Here is a 13,468-nt window from a genome sequence, read left to right on the forward strand (position 1 = left end):
AAGAAGTTAAATTGCATAGTCGAGTCAAGGTTGCATTTGTCGAGTCAAGTTGTTAAGTTGTGTTCTATACATGAGTTGTTAATGAAATCTTATATGATTATATTATTATCTATGATGAAATTATGATGTTGTTATGTTGTTAAATATAATTGATGAATTATATGCTTAATATTATTGTTTTGTGAAATCTCATCCCTTCTGCTTGGAAATGTTGCTCTTCGTATAAGTAACTTGCAGATGATCGAGAATAGGTTGCTGTAGTTGCTGTCGTGAGTGGTTTCCTTCTCACGCGTGTCATTAGGTCCTCTGATACGTAACGGGATGGGATTTTGTTGCATGCTTTTCTATTCCTTACGTATTGATTATGAATTTACATGACTATGTTTTAGATTGGATATTTTATGAGATGTTTTGATGAGGCCTTCGCGCCAAAGACTATTTTAGTTGTTGAAATGAATTCCGCTGCGAAGTTTTGAATATTATGTTGATTGAACTTTGAAGGAAAATTAGTTAATTATTCCATTTATGATTTTTAAGAAGTGTAGCATTCCGTTTATATGGATTACTCTGATTATTTAAATGAAATTTTTAAGTTGGGAAAACGGGGTGATACATTGAACACTTGATATACAATCAGTGGTGCTCACAATACAAATCAGATACAAACTTTTAAGATTCTAGAATTTCTACGATATGAAAGCTGTTAAGAAATTCTAAGTGAACTTTTGATGTAGAACAATTTTGACAGAGTTTAGGCGCATTCAAATTGTTGTTGAGTCTTGCCATTCCCTAAGTCTTCACTCCTTTATATAGAGGTGTGAAAGAGATGTTGTGAATTGCAAGCACATCAAAATAGAGTCGTTTGAAGCTTTGATCAATCACCAATGATCTTTTGCAAATATGTAGGAAAATTGTTGCAGGCAGAGTTGTTATCCTTGTCTTGTAGCAGAGACACAAACTGAGTAGTGGAGATAGTGGTTGTACATTTCGTACAATTGTACTTTGTCAACGCTCTTCAAAGAACAAGCATCCAATGCCTTCAAATCCTTTCAAATTAGTCGTTGCTTCACTCTTCTAGTCTTCTGCAATGCATAGACGAGATTAAATCCATTGAACAGCCTTTGAAGCTTTAATTCTTGCATCTCTTGATGAACTACAACTTCTGGTGATCTTCAGCTTCTGATGAACTTGCTTCTGATGATGTCATCACTTCAGGAGCACTTTGACTTCAGGAGCACTTCTCTTCAGACGCTTTAAGCTTCCTTTTTGTTGATCCCTTTGCTCTCTTTTGTTCTTCTAGAACCTAATAATGATTCCAAATTTTTGTCTATGGTCCTGTACACTTGAACAAATATTAGCATATCCAATTGACAATTTTAATACCTTGTTATCATCAAAACTCTCAAAGGGTAGTGTTAAACACATTTTGTTCCAACAGAGATCACCATTAACGCATTGGTATTTAACCTTATCCTCAAGAGGAGTGTCCACTGGATTAGCCGATAGAAATCAAATATGTGGCATACTTGTGTTCATGCAGGAAGATGCCCTTGGATGTAGAATGAAGCTTAAGACCAAGAATATAATGCAGGTTACCAAGATCTTTCATATGAAAAGAGAACTATAAATGTTCTTTAACTATCTGAATGGAAGTATTATCGGAACCAGTAATAAACATATAATCAACATACAAAAGAATCAGGACAATTCCTGAAAATGTGCTATGAATAAATAGAGATGAATTATACTGACTCTCTGATAAAAAGAGAACCCAAGTAGAATGGAGCGGAATTTTTCAAACTGTATAATGAGAGTTTGAGCTTTCATACACCCTTAGATGACGAGAATAGAACTTGAGGAGAGTAATATAAATATCTTTAGTCGGGTCGCCATGAAGAAAAAATAATCCTTGACATCCATTTGATGAAGAGACCACCCATTAAAAGCAACTATAGAGAGTATCGTGCGAACAATTGTCATTTTGACAACCAGTGCATATGTCTCATCATAATCAATTTCATATTTCTACTTGATTCCTAAGGCAACCAAACTAGCCTTGTAACAGGTGAGAGATCCATCATACTCCAATTTCACAGAATATACACCCATTTGCAGACAATGGGTTTGATATCAGGGCGACAAGAAACAATATTCCATGTAAAATTCTCTTGAAGAGCCTGAAGTTCCTCATTCATTGCTTTAGGCCAGCGAACATCTTTAACAACTTGCGAGTAATAAGTAGGAATGGATAAGCTAGAGAGTGTGGAAGTGAGAGAAGAATGTGAGGAATCATACATGTCTGGTGAAAATCTATCTGCTGCTCAAGATGTTCGACCAGAACATCTTGGTTTGACTGGTTCAGGATCAGGTGGCAGATATGTGTCTAGAGGGGCAGTGGGAACTTGTTTTATGCGTTGTCTGACATATACAAATTCTGCCTTGTAACATTCTATAGATTAAAGCATAATAGAAAAATTTGGAAGAATAGCAATATCATTTATGTCAAGAAAAATAAAATGAAACATGAATTGACTACCAAAAAATGTAACATTCTTCGAAACTGGGAAGCAATGATCAGAAACATCATAACACACAAAACCTTTATGAGAGTTACTATACTCAATAAATTTACACAGAACAGACCGTGCCCCAAACCTATGCCTTTCCACCTTAACTTGTCAATGATAAAAGGGTTAATGGTGCTTTACCCCCTGTTATATAGGTCATTTTTGGTTTTCCCCCCTGTAAAATAGTTTTTTTGATTTACCCCCTGTAAAATATTATTTTTTTGGAATACCCCCCTAATAGGTCATAAAAAAACGAAAAAATTCTGCAAAAAAAAAAAATAAAGTCGTTTTTTTATGACCTATTAGGGGGCTATTCCAAAAAAATAAAATTTTACACGGGGGTAAATCAAATTTGTTTTTTTACAGAGGATAAAATCAAAAATGACCTATATTACAGGGGGTAAAGCACCATTAACCCATGATAAAATGCTAATCCTTTTGTGTTTTCCAAAATTACGTCTATGATAACAGCAAAGTTATTTTTCAACTAGTTAAATTTTGGCAAAGTGGATAAAATGTTATTATGAGTAATGCATAACTATGAATCCAAAACAGAAATAGAAAGGAAAATTTAAAAAAAACTCCGTCTATAGAAGTTTTATATATCTTTGTGATGAATTTTCTTTACAAGAATGTATAATTTATTGCCACCAATTGCAATATAAAGATCTTCCATTGATTGAATTCAAAGAAGATGCAATTTCTCAAACAAATAGTTTGACGATCACTTATGCTATTGTTAGCATTTCCTATATTATTTACCATTACAGTATTGACATAACCCGATTTAAAAAAATAGTTTGGACAAAACAATTCACTTGCCCCATTCAAACCAATTTAAGAAGAGGTTATGATGCCATATGAGGAAATCAAATTGAGAGAAAAAGAGCAAAGAAAATTCCATACATTTAATGAATGATCTAATAGAAAGTTAATTACAAGATTCCTATATATACAAATGATGGAAATCTATATAACTTGGAGAACAAGTACCCGTAATAACTAACTTCTAACGAGCTTATTTAGGTATAACTAACACAAATCTATGAGACCTATGATGATTGGTACTAACCGAAAAAAAAAAAAAAAATCAAACCTAAATCTTGAGAGAAACACACTCCAAGATCACAAGCCAACGCTACCAAATATACCCAAGTTGATTTTATCTTAATAAAAAAAGTTGAAATTAATCAAGCATTATCTTACATTTATTCGGGTGTGAGTTCGCTCCTATGATAATTATTCGCATGCCTATGTACAACCAAGCACTAACATGTTCACCTATCAACTTTTTACGATAAAAACCATGAATTTGGAATTTTTTTATGCCTTTTTGAAAAATAAAATTCTATTTCATTAGGTAAAGACGAATAAAATAATGAATAAATGATTTAGAATAAGGGTAAAACTTGAAGAAATAAAGAGCTATACCAAAAAAAATTATCAAAGATGCACCAAGGCTTTGTTTCTTCTTTATACAAGTACATTTAAAACGGCGCATTTTTTTATTCGATAAATAATGATAAATTTATAAACAAAATAGTCGAAATAAAAAAGATTAAGTTTCTTGTTTACAAAAAAAAAATAATTAATGAGAAAATATATATTTTATAAAGCAAACAAATCAATAAAACTCAGAAAAGGCCTTAACCAAATTCAAGAAGCTACATATTGATTTAGGTTTTAGCCAAGGCATCAGCTACATGTTTCCTTCCTATGGATGTGAGTGAAAGTGAAAGACGTGCTTCTCTCATTAAAGCCTTAAAGTCGTTCCATCGTTCACTAAGACTCCAGGGAACTGCAGAATTCTCATTCATTGCCCTAACCATCATCAAAGAGTCACTCTCCAACCAAAAATCCTTCGAATTGAGAGATGCAGCCTTTTCCATAGCATACATTGTGCACAAAGTTTAGTCGCATAAGAAGAAGCATCGACAATATTATGATCAAAGCCTGCAAGAAATTAGTAAGAGTCATTGTCGCTGGAAACTACTTTAATGGAACCACAAGAGGGAGATGCAAAAGTTGAACCATCGATGTTAGCTTTCACCCATCCAGCCTGAGGAGAAAGCCTTCAGACTTCCGAAGTGGTAACTAATTTGCTGCCTCTAAGAGGAATGTGAAAAAGTAGAGCAATTTTAAAGTATGTAATAGAGGGCTTGCTAGCATCAGAAGCCAAAGAATAGCTGAACTTCACTTCAGCAATATTAATCATGATGGGGATATAATCAATCTTATACTGAAAGTTTCACTTATGTCTTTGAATTCGTATTCGCCAAATGATGTGCTTGATTGCATAAATCATTACTTGATGCGCAAGCTTACTCCACCTACCAGTGCATCCCTTTAATAAACTTCGCCAGCTTAATGATTTGTACATTGTACTGAGCCATTGAAAAATTTTAGAGACCTCATAACAAGTAAAGAACAAATGCTACGAAGTTCGTACTTGATATTTGCTTAGCAGCAGATAGTCACAATGCAACAACCCCTATTTATTAAGTTTTCACCAGTTGGGAGCCTGTTGTGTTCCAGTCTCCAAGTGACGAAAGTTTTCGTGGGAGGAGCAAATTTGTTCCAGATTAAATTTGCACCGAGTAAGCTTGGATCTTGACACAGCAAGAAAAACAAGCATTAAAACCAATTGCAAAAACAAGCATTAAAACCAAATCACTTGAGCCTATTCAAGAAAGCGATAGAAGTGAGACGATCCCTAAAACCAATGGTTTATGATTTTAATGAAATTGTGGTGTTCAACTAACTTGCAGGGTTATTCTGAACTCCTGATCCAAATGAACTTGAAATTTTGAAAATTTCACAATTATATATTTCCGTCGGTTTTAAATACAATCTAAATGTAAAAACTAATTGATCCAACTTTAAACCAAAATATTCAATATCGGAGGAAGTATCTACATATTATCAAACATACGATCTATCATGCCGTATGAAGCTGTATCATTGATTCGTAGGAATAAAATAATATAAATATATATGCAGATGTTTGTTACAAGTTTACTAAATTTCATTCCCGTGTATAAAATATTCTTGGGAATATAAAAAAAATTCCAAAGAAAAGGGTGGGAATAAAGTTGTCATGGAGATGAGAATGAATTCATATGTAATTACCTATTATAATCCCTATTTTTATGGTTCCTAAGAATATTATAATGCTAACCAAACATATTTTTTTCTAAATACCCTGAAATAAATTTCTCATCTTTATATTCCAAAGAATGTTATTCTTGAGAATAAATTTGATAAACTTGAAACAAACACACCATAAAATTCCCATGAATGTGGGAATAAAAACATTAATTATTATCCATTAATCTTGTTTTATCATTCATTTTTAGGAATACTTTAAATACGTCCAAACACATTTTTTCATTTAACCATGGAATAAAATTATCTTCCTTATATTCCTAACAAAATTATTGTGAGGATTATATTTTGTAAACTTGAAACAAATGTCTCGTTAACGAAATAATTTTTGGTCAGACTTTACTTACCTTTCGAACGAACTCTGGATTAGCAGATTCCCTTCTAATGAAAATTGGGAATTAGAGGGTTAACACATGCAATTACTTTTTTCCATCAAGCCTATGATTAAAAATCTGGGTTTTTGAAGTTCAAACCTCGACCCCCTACATATATAACACAATGTTCCCAAAAACTAAGTTGACCTCATGATTTTTTTTATCATTATGCAACCGAAAAAAAAAATTATCACTTTTTTCAAAGCTTAATAATTTCTTATCTCTTAATACACACTTCTTTCCGTTTTTTTCTTTTTGGTCAAAATTATTTCCGTTCGTTTTACTAATTGTTTTTTGAAGGAAAAAAATTATTTTCTTTTTTTTGAGAGAAAAAAAGATGACTTTTTTTTAGGGGCTGATATATACCGACTTTGTTATTTTCAGACTTATAATAATTTTTTTCCAATAAGCCCTTGGAGATTTATCGTTGAAAGAAATAGGCAGATCGAGATACTCCATCCCTAAATACAAAAAGGTAGAATGAAATTATAAATATTATCCGTTAATAGAAAATAATTTCTTTAAAAGTAATAAAAAAAATAAAAAAATTGTCAAGTAGCCTAGATGCTAGCCCCTGCATATAATATGCAATATCCTACCAACTGAGCTAAGCTTACGGAAATATCAAATTTATTATTTGTTAGTATGAATAAATAACTCTAAAACGCTTGACCAAAAAAAAAAACAACTTTGAAACGATATCTTCTTCTGTCTAAAAAACTTTAAAACATCATATAAAAAGGAGCAAAATATTTGTTTATATTCTTTTGTACTGTCAAGATCAAAACCGAAACCATAATCAACCAATATCACTTGAAGCAAGTTATAGATCTATAATGATAAAACATATGATATGAGTGACACAACTGGTTAGTAATTCATGAAAAAAAAAATTAATATAAATGAGAAATTCATAATAATAACAATCATAATATTCTACCCATAAAAGTTCATATATTTTTATTTCCCTGCAATTTTTTGAAACTCAATAGAACAGACTTTATTCATGTTGCTCCAACAAAGAGAAAAAGAGCCAACAAGGTTTTAGGACAAGAGAAATTAAAATAAACATAGTTTGCATGATATATTTATATAAAAATTCTAAAGCATTGGTTGTTTTCCTTTCTTTCTTGCGACTTTGTTTTTTGTTCCAACCACCGGTTTCTCTGCAAGAAGTAACATAGATTCAGTTGTTTCTAAATCACTAAGACGTGATTTCACCATTTCCTTAAATTTCCCATATGAATCTTTCAATTCCTCAAGTTGAGTGAGTTCAGTTGCTTTGTATTCTTCAAGGATCTCATCATGTGCCCTAGCTTCATTTTCAGCCTCCTTTAGTTCAGCTAGCACGTCGTCAAGTTGTTGATTCAGATCCTCTCTGTTTGAAACTTCAGAAGATGAGCTTCCGATGCCATCATCTAGATTGAGCTCTTCTTCAAGAAATTTGGATGCGACATCATCAACACTTGGGTGCCCGAAAGAGTAAGGCTTATTCCCAGGGGAGAACACAACAATAGCAATTTCTGCTCCGCACAAGATGGCAAGTTCATTTGCTTTCTTGAATAATCCTGTTCGGCGCTTAGAGAATGTAACCTGCCTTATGACAGGGTCTCTCACCCTTGCAATCGCAATTTTGCGACGACCCATGACCCCTTCACCCACTTCACACTATATGCTACTAAAAAAGAGAGATCTGAATTGAGGGGTTATTGTAGTTGTTGTGACTATAGTTGATCCCTATGCCTCTATTTATATCCATTTTCAATAAAAAAAAAAGTTCATTGTTCCAAATATTGTATTAATTATTTTTTTATTTATGAACAATTTTTTAACAATATTAAAATTTATTTTTATTTTTCTTACTTGCAAAGTTTCTCCTAATATATAATATTTTAGTCTTCTAATTTTATTCTTTTATGTAATTATGATAATAATAAATGTGGGAGTTTTATTATTAAATGTAGGAGTTTTATTTTCCTAAAAATTAATGTAGGAATATTAAATATAATGGAAAATATGTAAGATTATCTTATTGTAATAAATATGCAACCACATACATCATTAAATGAATGAGCCTAAAAAAGTGAATTTTGCTTATATTTTGAAACGGAGGGAGTATTTATATATATAGATTTAATTGATATTCAAATATCGATGTAAATATTGTTTTTTTTTTTTTTGTGGTGGTCGGGGTTTGAACCCCGGACCTTGCATAAATTATGCATTGTCCATACCAACTGAGCTAAGCTCACGAGGACGATGTAAAAATTGTTTACAATATATTACAAAGTCATTCTCTTTTACCAAAAAATATAAAATCTTAGATGTGTTTGGTAACTTACTCTATTTGTTCACTATTGTTGAAATTCAAGTGTGAATGGTTAATCTTACATTGAAAAAAAGCTTTGAGAGGATGGTCTTATATACCAAAATCAAGAGCGAGCTAAATAAATACTCTTTTCATCCTTAATAGCAAGTTATCATCATTTCACACATATTTAAAAATTTAATTTTATCCTTGTGAACTTAACTCAGTTGGTAGGGATATTGCATATAATATGCAAGAATCGAGATTTGAACCCCGGACACCACACTACTGCATATTTTAATTAAATGTGTGAGCTCTATCCACTATACTACTTGACCAAAAAAATATTTAATTAATTTTGTGCGGAACAGAGATATTTTGCAAAATTATCCTTAATAAATTATATGAAAAATATAAATAAAAGAATCCAAAAATGAGAGAGTAATAAATTGTATAATAAAAAAAAATGTTTCATTGATATTGTAAAGTAATTTATAACGATAAACAATATTTTCTCTCAACATACTTATAATTTGAAACTGATGGAGCAGTATATAAGAGAGGTTATACACCATACCCTAAGGTAATTTATAACGATATTGTATCTTACATATGTTTGCATCACGTTATTATACTCCTAGAGTGGGTTGTAGAATGATAAGGGTTCTTGGGGTCCGAATAGAGTTGGGATCTTTAAGTTTCTTCTTGATGTTTTAACTTACTTTTAACTTGGAAAAAAGTTAGAGTTAAAGATTTTTTTTGTCCCTTTAAATATGCAATTATTTTCATTTAAGTGTCTCTAAAATTTTTGTTAGACTTATAGTCCTTCAAAAAAATTCATTGTGACTTTTGGTTCCTTCTTTTAGTTAACCCATGTTTACCCTACATGTTTTTTAATGAAATTCTTCATAAATGCGTTGAATATTCAGAAAATATCTCTCAAAAAAATTAGAATTTTTAAACAAAACATGAATTAAATATGAATTTTTAATTTTTGGTGCTTAAAAATTCATATTTAATTAATGTTTTTGTTAAATAATTATATTCTTTCGAAGATTGTCAAAATATTCTACACAATTCTGAAAATTTCAATAAAAAGTATGAAAGGTAGATACGGAAAACTTTTATAGGCTAAAAGTCAAACATAAATTTTAGCCGAACTAAAATGAAAAGTTGATATATTTATAGGAACCTAAAACACATTTAACCAAAAAGTATACTACATTATGAATCAAAGACAATAGTTAATTACAAACATAATAAAATTTCAAAAAGGAGTATGACTTTTAATAATACTTATGAGAAAGGATAATATAATTGTTATTTATATTTAATGAAGAACCATAAAGCTTTAATTTAATATATTAGTTTTTTGTTGCTAATAAAGATTTCAATTTTGTAATTTTTTTAAACCAAACCAATAGATTCAAGTGGTAAATGAGCTCCATCTAAACAAAAAAAAAAAAAAAACAGTCTTAAGAATCTGAGTTTGATTCTTGGATAAAACACTTCTTAACGCCTGAATTTCAAACTACAAAGACGCCCTACCCCTGAAAGAGCGTTAACAAAAACAAATATTGCAACCCGAACCTAATATTGATTTTTTAAAGTGGAGTTTAATATTAATGAAATAAATTATTTATCTACCACCAATTTTTTTTATCGTATAGGTTATTTTACAAAAAAAAAAATCAGTAAATTATGTTGTCTTTGATAAAATTAAGCATCAATATTTTTCTATTACACCCTTTATTTTTATTATTTTATTGCACATATATATCTCTACCAAAAATAATTAAGAATATTATATATTTTTTAATGTTAATTCGGAGTTCTCCTCTTAGACAAGTATAGTCTGGTCAAAAAATGTTTTACACAGAAAACAAACTCATTTTCTCTAATGATTCGTCTTTTGGTGGAGCTCATTAATCACTTAAACTCAATCACTTTTTTTTTTTAACAAAAGATGCTTATAGCATTTCATTAATACTAAATTTTTTGGTAGAGATAATGTGACAGCTTTTGCAAGGGCATAAATTACCTTATTTATTTGTCGCCTATTAAACTTAACCTTCAAATTTGTAAACTGTGTGGGGAATAAATTCTTGCAAGTTTGTACAAAAGAAAATAAAATTCTTGCAAGTTGAAATAACATGAAACATAAATCGGAAAGACAAACTCTGGTTGACAGACATCCTGGACTCATTCCCCAAACAATATTTTTTACTAGAGGTAACTCCTGGATGGGAAGTATACTGAGCCTTAAATAAACGAGAGACTAGACAAAACTAGCTAAAAAAAATGCTGATTTATTCATAAAATCATCTTTTGAAAACAAAATACACAACTCTTCTGGAATAAATAAAATACTACAATAAATCTAAACAATTCACTAAATTAACAAAGCAAGGCTTATTATCAAATAATTTTGATAATTTGTCGATTGTAAATGTTGTGAATATGGACCTTTTGTCAAAATGAGGAACGAGTATCGAGGACAATCAATAGTCAAACAGATCAAGAAATAATTTCCAGTTCTATTCAAAAATTGCATATGTCTTAGGGAGAAAGCAAGACTCCAGTACACTATCAATGAATCCTTACAAAGACATATATATTAAGAGGTTTAAACAAATTATATTTAACAAATTTTTCAAGAATAACCGAATTTCTATCAATTTCTCAATCTCTTCGATCCCCTAAATAAGAGATTAAAAAATTTGTACTATCCAAAATATTTACAATATTTTCCAACCCAAGAATCTCAACCAAAGACATTAAACATTTAGCCTCTAAGTCCAAAAAACTGATAGTTAATTCAGCCTTGCGCCCCCATGCACATAGTGACATAGCCTTGCAGAATTGAAATCTTTTGCAGGATTTTTTCACCCTTGAACCTTTGCCAAGTTAGATTATGTTCTTATTGGATTTCCAAATCTATTTAAAAATAATTTTTATCTACCGAAGTTGTTACTAGGTTGAGTCACGACCATGTCGCTCTCTTTAAGACGTTTCGTGGCACTGCCCAAAATTGTGCACGGCAGACTATCAACCACGCCGCCTCCAGGATAAAACAAGCTCAACTACAACTGTGCTGTTAACTACTGCACTATAGAAAACCGTTCGAGAATTACACCCTCAAATATGGTACTAAGATCATTCTTTAAAACTTAAATCACTTTAATATGGTGTGGTTACCACTCTATTATGGTGTTGAGACCACTCATATATGGTGTTACCACCATTCTAACTTTAATTTCTCCAAAACTACAATATGGCATTACGACCACTCAAATATGGTGATACCACCATTTCTTCTTTTTAATTTCTCCTCAATTAAAGTATTGAAAGAATATTTATATACCGTTAAGATCATTCTTATTTCCGGCAGAACATTATTATTTCAAAAAGGGACTATGATCTTAATAGTACTCTTTATTCCGAAGGGACTTATATTATCGAATGAACTATGTTTTAAAGACCATTCTTAATTCCGAAGGGTCATTAAACCGAAAAGGGACTATGGTCTTAAGAACACTCTTAATTCCGAAGGGACAGAAAAAAGGAGATGAAGAGAAGAAAGACTCGTCAACACAAGTCAAGAAAGGGAGAAGAGATAAAGAGTTCCCAACAACTCAATGAAACTCTTTGGTGTGTTTTTTGAACTGAGTGGAGTCTTCTATTTATATAGAGATTTTGTAACTGTTTCAGCAAAAATTGCGACAACAATTACTGTAATGGATAAAATTAAAATGGAGTTTATCGATTAATAAATTCAACAACACTTATGGATAGGATCAAACGAAACTATGGTATAAGGCAACCAAGCAAGCTCAAACTACTAAGGCACAAACAAAAATCACTGAACCAGTAAGCTTGGGTGTCCAGCAACCTAAGGCAACTATAGAGCTACACCACATTGAGGAAGTTATTATGGTGAACATCACTTCCACTTCGGCCAATAACTTAGAAAAGGAGTTTGTAGGCAGTTTACTTCAAAATTGGGAACAAAGAAATGGAAGGAACTAAAGACACAACCAATATTATAAACCTTAAACTTTGTTGTGTCTCATTCTGAGCCTGTGGTGAAGAAAGCATTGCTGAAAAAGGGAGTTGCACCTCACTCCAATCTTGTTGATGACAGTTTATTTACTGAGAATAACAGAGATGACAGTTTAACAGAGTATCTAAATTTAGTCAGCCTTTAGGCAAACAAAGAGGCTGATGTGGGATGTTCCCAATTGGCAAATAAAGTTGCAGTTTCACAGATTGACACGGCTATTGCCCATGTTGCTAGATATGAAGATCAGGTAAACAATCCTAGTACTGCTGCAATGAAGAGTGTTAGCATATTAAGAACTCAATGGGGAGACTTCACTGATGAAGAGACGGATATGAGTGATGTGCAAGAGCATAACCTTGAAGGAGATATTGAGGAGGTTATTCACTCTTTTTATGTCCAAAAGGCAGAAGAAGAATAATAAGAAGAAACATGCCAATAAGCTAAATGATACAGGAGTTCAAAGCACAATTATTGAGCACATACAAACTCGTTCTAAAAAGGGTGTCATCAAAAGCAATTCCAAAAATTTGTAAATGTTTGGATGGTTGATAATTCTATCTTAGTGTGATAGATTTGATTTTTTTTGATATTTGGTCTTTCTCTTTTATAGTGCTAGATATGTTGGTGAACTTGGCTGCATTCCTTGTTTAGCAGTTTAGGTTTCTGTTTTTTGATATTAGGTTTCTTTTGATTACAAGCAAAGCTTAATCTAGATGCTAGAAGTATCTTCGCATCTTAGGAATAGTTTTGGCTTGTTTCCTCTTGTGTTTTCTCTCTTTGTATAGGGTTCATGCCCTCTCTTGCCTTTTATTGTTTTCTTGAGCCTTTATAAAAAAAAAAAAAGATCAAAAGAAACAAATCCACAAAAGTGGAGGAAACAAACTATTAGATTTGAATAAAGGAAATATAAGAAATTCAATTAAATTCTTATTCTTATCACAACCATGCCATAAGCTAAATTTATGGGAAGTGATATTCTAGAATAAAAATA

At 31.4% G+C, this 13,468-nt stretch overlaps 1 protein-coding gene across 1 annotated transcript; it reads right to left on the minus strand.

Moving 5' to 3' along the window:
• Positions 1-7,207: 7,207 nt before the first annotated feature.
• Positions 7,208-7,753, minus strand: LOC11426155 (agamous-like MADS-box protein AGL29). The gene has a single exon (XM_003628223.1). The coding sequence runs from the start codon at positions 7,751-7,753 to the stop codon at positions 7,208-7,210; it is 546 nt and encodes a 181-aa protein (XP_003628271.1).
• Between the last annotated feature and the right edge of the window lie 5,715 nt (positions 7,754-13,468).

Source organism: Medicago truncatula, chromosome 8 (assembly GCF_003473485.1).
Source record: "Medicago truncatula cultivar Jemalong A17 chromosome 8, MtrunA17r5.0-ANR, whole genome shotgun sequence".
Lineage (NCBI taxonomy): Eukaryota > Viridiplantae > Streptophyta > Magnoliopsida > Fabales > Fabaceae > Medicago > Medicago truncatula.